Source organism: Juglans microcarpa x Juglans regia, chromosome 2D (assembly GCF_004785595.1).
Source record: "Juglans microcarpa x Juglans regia isolate MS1-56 chromosome 2D, Jm3101_v1.0, whole genome shotgun sequence".
Lineage (NCBI taxonomy): Eukaryota > Viridiplantae > Streptophyta > Magnoliopsida > Fagales > Juglandaceae > Juglans > Juglans microcarpa x Juglans regia.
The window spans coordinates 4,527,260-4,541,825 of record NC_054596.1 but is presented as its reverse complement, the minus strand read 5'-3'; the positions used below and the strand labels follow the sequence as shown (position 1 = coordinate 4,541,825).

The window sequence follows — 14,566 nt, the reverse complement described above, 5'->3', positions numbered from 1 at the left end:
GGCTTTTGATCTATAATGGGTTGAGCTTTACAAATTAAAATATTTGTTTTTCGGTAACCGCGGCCTTGAAAAACTTGTATATTGGGCAGGATAGTGTTGCATAAAGCTTTGTAAGGGCAACGCCAGTTAAGCAAATGTGAGAACTAAAGGCACATAAATATTAAATTTTTCTAAAAATCAGTTGTAAGGACGAAATAATTATTACGCAGGCGAAGTAAGTCGTGTTGACAAACTGATCAATCGCAACTCCTTTTTTTTTAATTTTATTTTTTTATTTTATAGTTAAAAAAGTGATTATTAGTGTATTGATATTTTTTTTATATTTTTTTAAAATATTTTAAAATGATAAAAAAAATATATAAATGAACAAAAATGAAAAGATTAACTTGACCTAACGGTCAATTATATTATAAGCAGAAGGTTAAAAGGTAGAGCACAACGTGAAGATGATCCTGATCCTGTTCTTTTGCCTCTTCGTGTGTCATTTCAAAATCCATATCATGCAAGTTGAGAAGATAACCCATAAATTACTCTATTGAAGAAAGACAAGATAAAAAGGTTCGCCACCAAACAATCTAACCTAAATTATTGTCCTTATTTAGTGGATAAGACATCACCTTCTGGCCGTGCCTTCATAATTCTAGAAGTTTTCTAGGCCCATTTTGTGATGGTGGGTTCGCTAGCTGTTTGGAAAGACAGAAGTGCGGCCTCAAACTATCCTTTTGGACCTGAGTTCACCGAACCTGAGCACAGTCGCAATCTTCCTGATCTGTTTCAGTGTTAGTTTAGATTTAAGAATCATTCAATCTCATTTTATTATTATAATTTTTTTAAATTTTTATATAAAATATAATAAAAATTTTAATTTTTTAAAATATCAAAATAATAATAATATTAAAAAAATAATATTTTAATAATATTTTATTCAACTTTTAATTTTTATTTAAAACCTTCTCATCTCATCTCACTATCTAAATCTCACCTTAGCCTAGTTTGGATAATCTATTATTCAGTATTTTATTATTATTATTTATTATTATTCACTATTATTCAATATTCTATAATTACTTTTTCATTACTATTCACAATATATTTGAGAATATTTTACTATCCAAACTATTCTCACTGTGTTTGAATATAAATATATTGAGATATGTGTTTAAATATATGAAATAAGCGTAAATGGATTTGATCATTTTATAAAAAATAAAAAAATAAATAGTTTGAAATTCTTGAGATATGCTTGCTAACCAAATACAGCCCTAGTCTCTAGAACAATTATTAGCACATTTTGGAACACAACATTTTAAATTTAAAGTCAAAAAAACAAAAAAAAAAAAAAAAAAAAAAACTGCACGAGTATTTATAAATCTCAAATAGATCTTGATCTTGATTTTCCTACAAATATTTATAAATATCTCGATATATCAAGAAAATGACGATTATAATAATAATAATAGAAAATAAATCATTGGTCCAAAATCCAATGAATCAACCCTCTATTAAGAATAGAAAATTTTAATTATAAGCGATTCTACGTATTAATACGAGCATATTTTTAATATAATTGATAAAAAAAATTAATTTTATTAAAAATAATATTAATTTAAATTTAAAATATAAAAATAATAATATTAATATATAAATTAATATATAAATTTATTTGTCCATGCCAAAACTCATCGGGATACAGCTAATCCCAAAAATCGTTCATGTTATAGATAAAATTTTGATGATTTGATTTCGTGGCTAAACAGAAAAGTTGAATTCGAGTTCGTCCTTTTACAGAGAATTTCAGAGAAGGAGAGATCCCAAGTCCCAAAAATGGGGGCCACCACGGCTAATCCTGTACTTGAGCGGCCCAATGAAATTCTTTAACGACTGAGACCCAACAGTAGCCCCCAAAAAGCTCTACAGAAGAACGATTGCGTATCAGGCAGGCATCAAAGGCAGAACAAAGGCGGGGGGGGATCGGGGAATAGCATCGCAACCGATCTCTTGCTCCATAAACATGAACACAGAAACCTTGGATGCCGTTATTGGAAATGTTAATGCTTGAAAGCAAACAACTATTTGTTTCCTACGTCATGCAGATAATAATTAGTAGATACATGCTTGCTGCGAACGTTATTGAGAAGTGAACAAAGTCCAAATTTAGTGATTCTGAGAAAAATAATATTATTAAATGGGTGGAATCTGTTAGAAGAAACTTATGTACGTGTACGGTTCAGAATACACAGGAAGATTAAAGAAAGAAAGAAACCCCAACTTGCATGCAGAGGTACGTGCGATGTGTGACTTGACATGCATGCATCCAGAATATCTTATCCTTGACCGTCCAAAAGTGGAAAAACTTTATCACCGCCAGTACTACTGTGTAGCGGTGTCTGAGTAAAGCAAAGCAACTCAAGTTGCAAGACGTATATAGTATTCTCGACCGTAGGACGTTTCTCCATCGACATGGAAAAGTATAGCCAGATTTGTACATATCCTTTACAAAAATTAAAGGAATCGTCGGGTCTTATAATTGCTCTAATTAGTCATACGCGCCATCTATTGATCATCATCATGATGTACGTGCAACTTCATGGTGTTCATGTTTGAATGCAAATATATTATCATGTGCAATTAATTATATTTAGGATTTAGAATACATAAACTATGTCATCTTATTATTATAATTTTTTTAAATTCGTACATAAAATATAATAAATAATTTAATTTTTTTAAATTTTAAAACAATAATAATATTAAAAAATAATATTCTAATAATATTTTATTCAACTTATCCAAAAAATCTCATCTTATTTCATTTTATCTTACTATTCAAACGAGCTTATTCTCTTACAGTTAAGAGCATAATACCATATAGAATGCAAGCATAAATTGGATCTCGTATCTCTTACCAAGTTATGCATTTCCCGCAGTCTGAAAAGTGAAAACTACTCGATCGTATTCCAGTAAGATGCTCAATATAGTGATCACATGCAAGAGTTAAAGCAGCTAGGGTGTTGAAAAGGACGCCATTCTTATCCATTTTAGTTACATGCATGCATGGCTAGCTGCAGTTTACTTTTTACTACATTAATTTCCTGTTCAATATAACTTGTCTGGTCAAGTTGAGGTGGGAAATTGATAATACACATGCGATATTGTTGGGGGCCGCAATATGATCTTTTAAAGTTTATCTTCTTGACGATCGATCGATGTATTGTCCTATATATATCTCAGTCTATCCTCTACTAAAGTGCAAAAAAAGTTCAAGATTCAGACGCAAAAACTATCAGGATATGGTACTATTATATCTGCCTCACATGATGGAATCAGTTCGAGTCATGCTTTTGTGCGCTAGCCTAGAATTATAAGAAAATTATTTATTTGTGATCAGTTATTTTCAGTAAAAATAATTATTTCTTGTAAAAATAAATCTATTTTTACTGCAAATAATCGTTATCGATCGTCACAAATGATTATTTTTCTGAAAAACAGAAATATGATATTTTCTTATTTGGAATCAATATAATAGCTCGTACCGAATCATTAAAGCAATATTCCACATTCCCACCCCCCCCCCCCCCAAAAAAAAAAAAAGTAACACATTAATTAGCAGATGTGGCGCCCCTTGGGTCCAGCTTTCTCTCTAATTATCAATTGCTTAGTGCCTAAATATTGAGCATGCTCTCTACTAGCGAGAGAATTGCTAGTCCATATTACTAACACAGCAAACCAGTGAGAATAAATCATATTATTCTGCTTGAGATCAGGGTTTCAATGTGCAGGGTAGCCTATAGCCAACTGACGTACATGAGCAGCTAGTGCTTTATAAAATATCTCAACAAGATCGATTATTGGAATAAATTCCAAATATATATGTTGATTAGGCCAGCAGGTAGTATAAAGAAGAAGTTCTCCATATCTTGGAAAGCGTCGTCTTTGCTGTTTGATATATATTATTGGAAGATATATATCTATATATCCCGCAAAATAGTGTAGTTAAAGAAAATTATGCTTCGAGATATTTAGTGATCTAGGGACCATCATGTACAACTCAGTCACAGTTTTCATGTCTATCTGCAAGCCTTTTAGAACAAAGAAAATACTCCCAGCATGCAACCAGTACTGTGTGTATATATATATATAGACCCCTCTTGCAGTAAATACTCAACATTCGAGTTCGATATCAAAGTACTTAAGATTAAGATGGAGGCAAACCGTAAGCGCAGAGGGTTTATTAAAGGGAAGTTGATGTCATTCCAACGAGCAGCGAAGCCTTCCTCAATTGTGCAATATACTAGCAAGGCTAAGCCAAGCCAGTCTTCTCCTTCAACTGCCTCAGTAGGCTTTCTGGTCCACCAGGACTATGTCGTTTCTCAGCCGAAACAGAAGGTGTCGTTTATGGTACCTGCCGATAACAGCCGTGACTTGATAAGCAGCCAATATTACGACAGCCTATATGGTATAGCGGCTGATGAGACCGTCGATACAAAGGCTGCAACTTATATATCTTCTGTTCAAGAACGTTTCAAGCTTGAAAGAATGAAGTCGGAACACAAGAAGTGCCAGGTGGATGCACTGATCATGTAGATCGAGGTCATCACTCATGATATATATCCCTTATCCTGCTAGCTATAGCTAGCATATATTAGTGATCTCTTAGTCTTGTAATAAAAATAAATAATACTTCATCATTTAAAAGAAAAAAGATGGTTCCGAAATTAAGGAGTGCTGTACTTGGTCATGTTATGTATCTCCGGCCAACCTTATTAATTAGTACTGTCTGTACTCTTTGGTAAAGGCAACCGGCCAGGTGGTACGTACGTATATATATGCGTAGTTGTTGGAGAAAAAGATAGTCCACTAATTTGATGCATGAGATGATAATGTTGCAGGAGTAGTTGGTGAAAATTATGTATTTAAGAAAACAAATGAGCCTTGGCTTTCATGGTTTTTCTAGAATTCTCCCGCTTTTGGGGATAAAAATGATAATTTAATATTATTTGAAATGTTCTTTATTTGAATTTGAGGTATGTTACTCATTTTCATTCCAAACTACATAGTATTTTATATATTTTTTTATTTAATTTTATTCTTATTAAATTAATTGAGTTGTCATACTCATCATTCATACAGCACATACTTATTGTAGAAAAAAAAAAATTTAAAAAATGTGATGTGTGGTGTAATATGTGAAATGATGATAAGTAGAATTATTTTTTCAATTTTTTTAGAAACCAAATAAGCTAATAAGTTAAAAAAGATGTGATGTATGGTGTGGTACTGTAATGTATGGGATGATGTGGTGTGTGGCACCTTTGATATTTTATTTTTTTGCAAGGCAAACAACGTCCTCATATATAAGGTGTTATTTTCGAGAAGATAATATCCATTTCTCCACTTTTTGAATTGGAATTTCTTCATTATCTCAGTGGCTTGATTCCCTCTATATATATATATATATATATATATGCACAATATATAAGAGAGATTTGATCGGGCAAAAAGAATAATTGGAAATTCATAACATAACAGCAAAATATGAAGAAGAGAGAATCTGATCTTAATCTGTTGTGCGCATAATTCCCAGTGCCACAGAAGTGAGGCAGTATCTACTAATTAGTGATCTCTGTCTTGTAATAAAAATAAATAAGACTTCATCATGATTCGGAAGAAAAAAGTTTAAGGAGTGCTGTACTAAGTACTAATTGGTGTTTTGTATCTCCGGCCGACCTTAAAGTTAGTACTGTCTGTACTCCTAGGTAAAGCCAATCGACCGAGAAATGATTTGTATAAATTTTAAATAGATAAATCACATACAAATTTTTGTAAAAAAGTAAATCTCATTTTAAAAAAGTGTAAAAAAATTATTATTTATTAGTAGAACCTATTGTTTTATAAAAGACTTATACGAAATTTGTCTATTTAAAATTTATATCTAGTATTACTCCAATTGGTCAGGTGGTACGTATATATATGCATAGTACTACAAGTAGTTGTTGAAGAGAAAGATAGTCTATTAATTTGATGCATGAGATGATAATGTTGCAGGAGTTGGTGAAAATTATGTATTCGATAAAACAAATGAGCCTTGGCTTTCATGGTTTTTCGAGAAGGAAAAACAAGGCCTCGTTTGTTTTCAGGAAATATCTCATCTTATCTCATCTCATCTCATTTCATCATTATAATTTTCTCATATCTCCACACAAAATAAAATAAACAATTCAACTTTTTCAAATTTTAAAATAAAAATAATATTAAAAAATATATTCTAACAATATTTTATTCAACTTTTTAACTTTAATCTCATCTCATTTTATCTCATCTCTGAAAACAAACGAGCCCTTAAAGCCGGTTGGGTATAAAATTTATTTTCTTACCAACTAATAATTATTGGCCATATAGGAGCTGCAACCTCCAAACACCTACACTCGATCCTTCAGAATCATTCATCTCTCCTTCCATTTGCAGCCCTAGCCTTTTTTTGAAAAGTTCTCTCCTTCCATTCGCAGCCCCAGCCCCCTCTTTGAGCTTTCTCTCCTTCCCAAACCCCATTCGTTCATCACCCAACACGATTTCAATGAGATCAACTCATCTCACGCAGCCAATTTTCCCACCCCTCCCTCTCGCGCAACGCTGGCCTTTTCCCCACCCCCTCCCTCTTGCGTCGTCTTCTCCTTGAGATATAATAATGTGCAAGAATAGAAGATGCAGAATTTCAATCAATGAAGAAGAAGTACAAAAATGCATTGATTGAATTGGGTTTTATTAATTACGTTATTAGTTAGTTTGAAATTTTTTAAAGTTAATAATTATGTAAATCGTTTAATGCTACTATAAAATATTTAATATAAATCGTTAATGATAATGTAAACGTTTAATGTAAATCATTCTTGTATTGCTTTTATTGCTATTGCAAATCACAATCATCCATTATACATGGAACATTTTCCTATTTTATACAATAAATAATTGTCAAAAAACTATTGCTTATATTAGACAATGTAAGATGTAAATCTATAATCCAAACGGTAAGAAGAAAAGGGCATAAACAGAGTAATTACATCCCTCAACTGCATAAATAGAGATAAAAACAAAGGAGTCCGAAACTTTATAATTACATATATAATTACAATTTTATAGAGATGAAAATAAAGCATAAATCCATTGGTGTTACATAAATTTTGCCTTCAAAACTATATAATTACACACTTGCCTCCAACGCATGGTCAAAATGCAGACATATTGCTGCATAAGTTTTGACACACGGTTAAATATCAATATTTTTATACAAGTTTAAACTTGCATGCATGACAAAGTGTGGCAACCTAATATAAACATTGCATACTCAAGACAAACAAAAACCTTACAAATCTGTGTTCTTAGCCCAAAAAATATAAATAAAACTAGAAAAACAAAAACAAAGACAATTCTAATGCATTATAAAGAACTTTATCACCAAAAAATAAAAAGCATACAGTCCAAAACAGTAAGAAGAAAATGGCAAATAGAGTACTAGGATATTCATAGGCAAAACCCATAAGTCTCCCACGACCATATCCATATCACATATCACTTGGCTTATAGTCATCTAGTTTGTAGATTTTGTGAGACAAAACAAAAATGAGGGACTAAACAAACTAAAAGTTTTACATTTCAGAAAGTTTCACCAGACACAAGAGCCCCACAAATTTTTGGAAACCAAATCGTATTGTAGAGAGAGAGAGAAAGAGAGAGACTGATAGATGAGGGGAGAGTGATGGGAGCGGGTCACGTGGGTGGGAGAAGATCCTAATAAACTGTTTTTATCACATGTGTGAGGGTGCAAATAGAAATCTGTGGAGACACCTATGCGGCAGCCTTCGATTGATTGGTGTAAAAATCTACTTCCCACTCGATTGGCTCTAAGTGCTACCCTTTCTAGAACTCTCCCGCTTTTGTGGACAAAAATGATAATTTAATATTATTTGAAATGTTCTCTATTTGAATTTGAGGGATACTACTCATCATTTCACATACTTTATATATTTTTTATTTTATTCTTACTAAATTAATTGAGTTGTCTTACTCATCATTTATACGCTATATGCTTGTTATAGAAAAAATTTAAAAAGAAATGATATGTAATGTGTAGAATGATAAGTAGAATTATGTTTTGAATTTATTTTGAAACCAAATAACCACTAGATATTTTATTTTTTTTGCAAGGCCAACAACGTCCTCATATATAAGGTGATATTTTCGAGAAGAGAATATCCATTTCTCCACTTTTTGAAATGGAATTTCTTCATTATCTCAGTGGCTAATTGATTCTATATATATATATATATATATATATATATATATATATATATCCAATATATATTATATAAGAGAGATTTGATCGGGCAAAAAGAATAATTGGAAATTTATAACATAACAGCCAGTGCCCCAGAAGTTGGGCAGTATCTACTTAGTACTTAGCTTATTATATATATATATATATATATAATATATGCTCTTTTCTTAGGCCTGTACAAATGAACGAATTAATTAATAATTAATGATCAGGTACGTCCTTCATGATTATCCATTTTAATATATGATATTTTTGGTCGAGATGTTAATATAATATATCTGAAGAGCTTTGGTGTTTTTTATATTATCCAGGTTGTCCTCGGACCTTCAGTGGCTCCTGCCAGCTGGTTCGATTTGATCAAGTTCACAAACCTACCCCTCTCATAATCTCATTCTCTCTCTAATTGGCGCATCCCATCACGTTCATTCTATGTTCGTATTGGCCATCTCCGTCCTTTACACTTCATACTTCTATAATTACAACTATGAAGTAACTTGGGCTGTTTTAAGTAGTTGCAGTCACTTGCATGCAGGGTCACCCCCTTCTTTTTGAAGGTTCAGCGCGTTCCTGTATTGGGCTCGCAAGGATGGCAGAATAGATGGGACTATTTATTTTTATAATTATTGTAAGGGTATTTTTTTCCGATCTATGAAATTTTCTAGGCTCAGTTATTAGGAGGACTCAATAGAAGATAAAGTATTAGAAAAGAGTGAGGGACAATAAGAGACTAAAAACATGTGAGTGTCAGGAGGTATGAGAAAACAATGTCAAGAGAGAAAAATAGAAGATTTGACATAAAATAAAATAAAACAAGATGTCAGAGAGAAAATGAGAGAAGCAACTTAAAGCAAATGGGCTCCTAGAGATAAAAGGCAAGGAGAACCTACGGATGATGGAGGCTTTCTCTCTCTATTTTTGGGACGACTTTGACTTTTTTCTGACTTCGGACTTCTGGATTTTCTTCCGACTTTTGGATTCTTTTGCGACTTATTCTTCAACCTGAGAGCTCTGGAAAGAACTTCTCCTCCAACAAATAGATCTACAGCTTCTATTGTACAATAAGAAATTAGAAGTTATGAGAGTCTGTAAACAAACTTATTATAGTAGAATTTCCTCTCCCCAAACCCTCGTAGACATAGCCTAGTATCGAACCACGTAAATCTCTGTGTCTATCTCCATTTATTTACATTGCAATATTGTTCATCGCCATGAATGTACGAACCAATTTCATACAGTCGCACTGGACCATTGTCAGGAGCTCCAAACAACATCGATCGAGGCCCAGCTCTAAAGACCCGATTTGTCGGGGCTTGGCCCAAAGTCGTATGAAACATGATGTTAACATCGACGCCGTTTGTGGAATCGTTATAGATCTTGTGTGTACTTTATATGCCTGCGACAACTCGTTCCAGCAACTCGGGAGTCAAGAACGAGATTTTTCTTCATGTATGTCGTCGAAGATTTTTCTGTGAGACCGGAAGCGGAAGGAGAATGATTTTCCGGCGCGCTAAATTATTTCCAAATGAGCATATGAAACTCTCTCAGATGAGTGTTTTCAACCTTTCGACTTTTATTTATTAAAAAAAAAACACCGCTTCAAAGAACGAGCAAATCTCCTCACCCTAGCAATTAAGTGCGTTGCACTTAAGTGTTTTCCATGTAGGCAGTATATAGGGTCGGGAACCCAAACTCTCTAGCCACTTGGACTACAAATACTCAGTGTATGTTTTTTAAGTGCACTTTGCAAGAGGTCGGGCTACACTTAACACACACATAGGTACAAACTAAGTGGACTGTGCACGCAAGTGCACAGTACCTGCAATGCATGAATGCACGTCCCGACCTTGCATGCCATGCACAATACGGGTACATGGCAGCTGAGAGCCCAAGAGCACCACGGCTAGCGCCCTGCGCGGCTACCAATGACCACCCACCACCTCGCTGGCGCCTTCTGCCAGCATGAAAGTGGTCTCCGACCACTAAGGCAGGCAGGCAACAACCCACCGTCGTAAGTCCGGTGCATATAAAGCGCACCCAGAGTGCTCACGGCTTCCCCGTCGTGAGCCTAGTGACCACCAATGGCGGACATTAACTAGACCGCCAGTGTCATCTGGCGTCTCTATAGTGGTCCCTGACCACCTCCCTTCGGCGGAGATCCTCCCCGCACCAACTATATGCATCGACCTACACTAGGTCGAGATCCTTGGCCCAGCCCCATTATGGCATAGTAGGGAGTGTCGGCAGCCACCAAGTGGACCGACGGCAAGTTTTGTCCCCACCTAAATGCCACCGGAACCCTCCGACCCATGGTGGGCAACAGTGATTCAAAGCACCCAAGAACAACACGCGCACTACAGAGCCTTGACAGGAGCCCCTCTGCCCAGCCCCGCCGTACACTCCGTGGACAACGCGGTCAACCACTGGCCTCCACGACCTCCTCTCCTCGGTGACTAAGTCCCTCGGTTATGAACTTCACGGCCATACAGTAGCGGGAGAACTACTCATCAGCCATGTGCACGGCCCCTCTCCGCAGCTCCTCTTCACGGCCTCCTTCACAAGGCCACTCTACACGGCCACTCTACGTGGCCTCCTTTCCACTCTGGATGGCCACTCTACACAACCTCCTCTCCTCTCTACGTGGCCCACTCCTTGGCCAGTGTTTCTTCTAGGCCAGTGGTTCTCCTCGACCAATGTCTCTCTTCTGCAACAAACATCAGCACACGTACATCTCCACAACCATGGGCCACCCTTGAGGTACGTCACACGACCCATGCAAATTGGCAATATGCAGCACACGTTGCATGGCCCATGCAACGTGTTCACCGATTTGTTCGATCAACTGCCACCTCAGCCAAGTGCAACGGAAAAAAAAAAAAAGGAAGTAGAAATAAAAACGAGGAGTGAGGAGGAGAAGAAATGACAAAACAACTGCGGGCAATTTCGATCAAGCAACAGGGTAAAACAAAAAATAAAAATAAAAAAAGAGGAAAAAGGAAAAAATAAACAACAACGGGCAAAAATCAGTTACAGCAGCTACACGCTACTGTTTATCTTCTTCAAAACTTATGTAAATTTTGTTTTACTAACGTGATTATTTCCTGCGGTGCGAAACACCAGTTGTGTGACCCAACATGATATCTTCAATTAGTGTAATCTGCAACAACAAAATCAATTAGTTTCCATCAGCAAAGTCAACTCCACTAAACGGGAACTCCATTAACAACTTACTTCCCCGCGATGCAAAAAGGGAAAGGTAGGCCTAAAATGTTGTCTTATCCCTCTCGCATAGGAGTGCGGGTCAGTCCTTAGCCACCCGAAGGCAAAAATTTACCTTCCTCGTAAGCGTCAACAGGCGAGAGCGGGTCCAGTAACAAAATGTCCGAACAACTTACCTCCCCACGAAGGATGATAAGCAAGCATGTGGCTCAACCTCCTCGTCTAGGAGAGCAGGACCAACCTCGAGGCGGCCCGAATAATTTACCCCGACCTCCGCTGTGAAGAAATGTGAAATCAGTGCCAGCCTGACCCAAATTTACCATTTCCTGTGATATCAACGGGCGGGAGTGGGTCCAGTAACAGACTGCCCAACAACTTACCTCCTCACGAAGGATGATAGGCGAGCAAGTGGCTCAACTTCCTCGTCCAGGAAAGCGAGACCAGCCTCGATGCTTACCTTCCTCATAAGCGTCAACGGGCGAGAACGAGTTCAATAACGAAACTGCTCGAACAATTTACCTCCATGCGGGATACCGTATGGAAAGGTATGCCTGAAAGGTTGTTTTGTCCCTCCCGCAGTGGAGAGCGAGATCAATTTCACGGCTACCCGAATAACTTACCTTGAACCCCCCACTATGACGAAGTGTGGGATCAGCGCCAACCTGACCCAAAATTAGCCTTTCCTACAGTGTCAAAAGGTGGGAGCAGGTCTAATAACAGGCTGTCTGAACGAATTACCTCCCTGGGAGATACCAAAGGGAAAGATAGGCATAAAAGGTTGCCTTATTTATTACCAAAAGAAATAAGGGCGAAAGGAAATATGGCTAAGGAAATACGAGCGAAAGGAAGACGACTAAGGAAATAGGAAAGGAAATGAAGGTTAAATGAAATCGGAAAGATAAAGCAATGACATGAAGGTTCGGCACCTAAAGATCGACAAGCGGAAGAACTAACGGCCCAGCAGAATGAGGCGAGGCAAATGGAAAACATGCTAAGAAATTCTCATTGAACATGTTTGATAGGAATTGGCGAGATAACTGTAAGGGAATTTTTCTTCGGCCCATGAAATTTTCTAGGCTTAGCCATTGGGGGGACTCACTATAAAACAAAGTATTAGAGAAGAGTGAGAGACAATAAGGGACTAGAGGCGTAGGGGTGCCAGAAGGCATGAGAAAGCAATGTCAAGAGAGGAAAATTGGAGATTTGACATAAAACAAGGAAAAGCAATGTGTCAGTAGAGAAAATGAGAGAAGTGACTTAAAGACAAAGGGGCAGGAAATAAAAGGCAAGGGGAACCTATGGATGATGGAGGCTCTCTCTCTTTTTGGGACGACTTCGACTTCTTTCGGACTTTTGGATTTTCTTTCGACTTTGGGGTTCTTCTGTGACTTCTTCTTCAACTTGAAAGCTTTGGAAAAAACTTCTCCTCCTGCAAATAGGTCTACAGCTTCCATTGTATAGTGAAAAATAAAAGGTTATGAGAGACTGTAAACAAGCTTATTATAGTGAAATATCATCGCTCCATATCTCCGTGGACGTAGACCTAGTGTCGAACTACGTAAATCTGTGTGTCTATTTCTATTTATTTTTTGCATTTAAATACTGTCCATCACCATGGATGTATGGACCGATACCGTAAAGCCATACCGGACCATTTTCGGGGGCTCCAAACAATACTGATTGAGGTCCAGTTCTGAAGACTCTAGTTGTCGGGATCTGGCCTAAAAGTGTGTGAAACATAACGTTAATAATTATATTTGCAACTTTCCTTTTGGTAGAGCTGAAAATCGAATTGGTTGGTTTTCGAAATCAGAGCAACAAGTTTTTTATTGGTATAAAATCAGCCGAACCGATCGACCAAAAGATAGAAAACCGATCGAACTGGTTCCGATTGATTCGACGGTTTTTTGGTCAATTTTAGACTTTGTTGATGGAATACACATACTCAATACAACATAAACTCATCATGCTTCAATTACAAGATATAAACTCATTAGGCACCACTTGGGACTTACTGGTTACGGGAGGGACACACACGGCAATGTTGATTACAAAATGCGGATAGAGAGACAGCGTAGGGGCGGGCTGATCATTGGTGGATAGCTAGAGAGAGAGAAATCAAGAGATGTCTGAGACATGAGAGAGAGAGAGAGAGAGAGAGAGAGAGAGAGACAGCAAATGGGTGACGGGACGAGGTGAACAACAACAATGGAGAAGTGGATAGCTTTTTCCTTCCACGTTTATAACGTCGTTGTCCAGTTGTGACGGTGACAGAATTTGGTGTCCAGCGGCGGTCTAGATTCTTGCCACGAGGCTCACGAGTTCACAGCCCCAGATACAAAACATATGAGCTCCTGAGCTATATTTTCCTTCACTTACGTGGGTTTTTATCTAATGTGATAAGTCTCATGATATGGAGTTATAGATATCTGAGGGCCTGACTTTATTGGGGTGCATTAAACCCCCAAAAACAGAATGTCCGTTCCAAAGAGGGATGGTTGTTTTTATTATTATTTTTTCTAAAACATAGTTGTAAAATGACAAAATTTAACTCACTTAAATTAATCATCATTTTATAAAAGAATAAAAAATATATATATTATCGATTGATTTATTGACTTGAACACGGTTCACATCAAAATCGAACTGACTGTCAATTTCTATTAATTTGAACTGTCATTCGACCTATTTTCTCACCAGTTTCGAAATAGCCGATTTCGATAGTTCCTTTATGTACATTACATTGTATGGTACAAACTATTAAATTTGAGATTAGAACAATTATAAAAACTTAAAATATAATTATTATTATTATTATTATTATTATTATTATTATTATTATGTTAGTTAAGGAGACAAATTCTTATATTTTTTATTTATTTTATTAATAAATAATTACTTATTCGAAAAAAGGATTCGAGACGCACCTTCTAAACCGAGAAAGAAAAGTTATAATTCCTGTTTGAATGGAAACTTTTTTTTTTTTTTTTTTTATTAATAAGAATGGAAACTTATAAA

General features: G+C 36.2%; 1 protein-coding gene across 1 annotated transcript; it reads left to right on the top strand.

The window, feature by feature from the left end:
* The first annotated feature begins 4,200 nt into the window (after positions 1-4,200).
* Positions 4,201-4,584, top strand: LOC121248032. Its single transcript, XM_041146386.1, has one exon. It carries the CDS (start codon positions 4,201-4,203, stop codon positions 4,582-4,584), a length of 384 nt encoding a protein of 127 aa, XP_041002320.1.
* Positions 4,585-14,566: the final 9,982 nt, after the last annotated feature.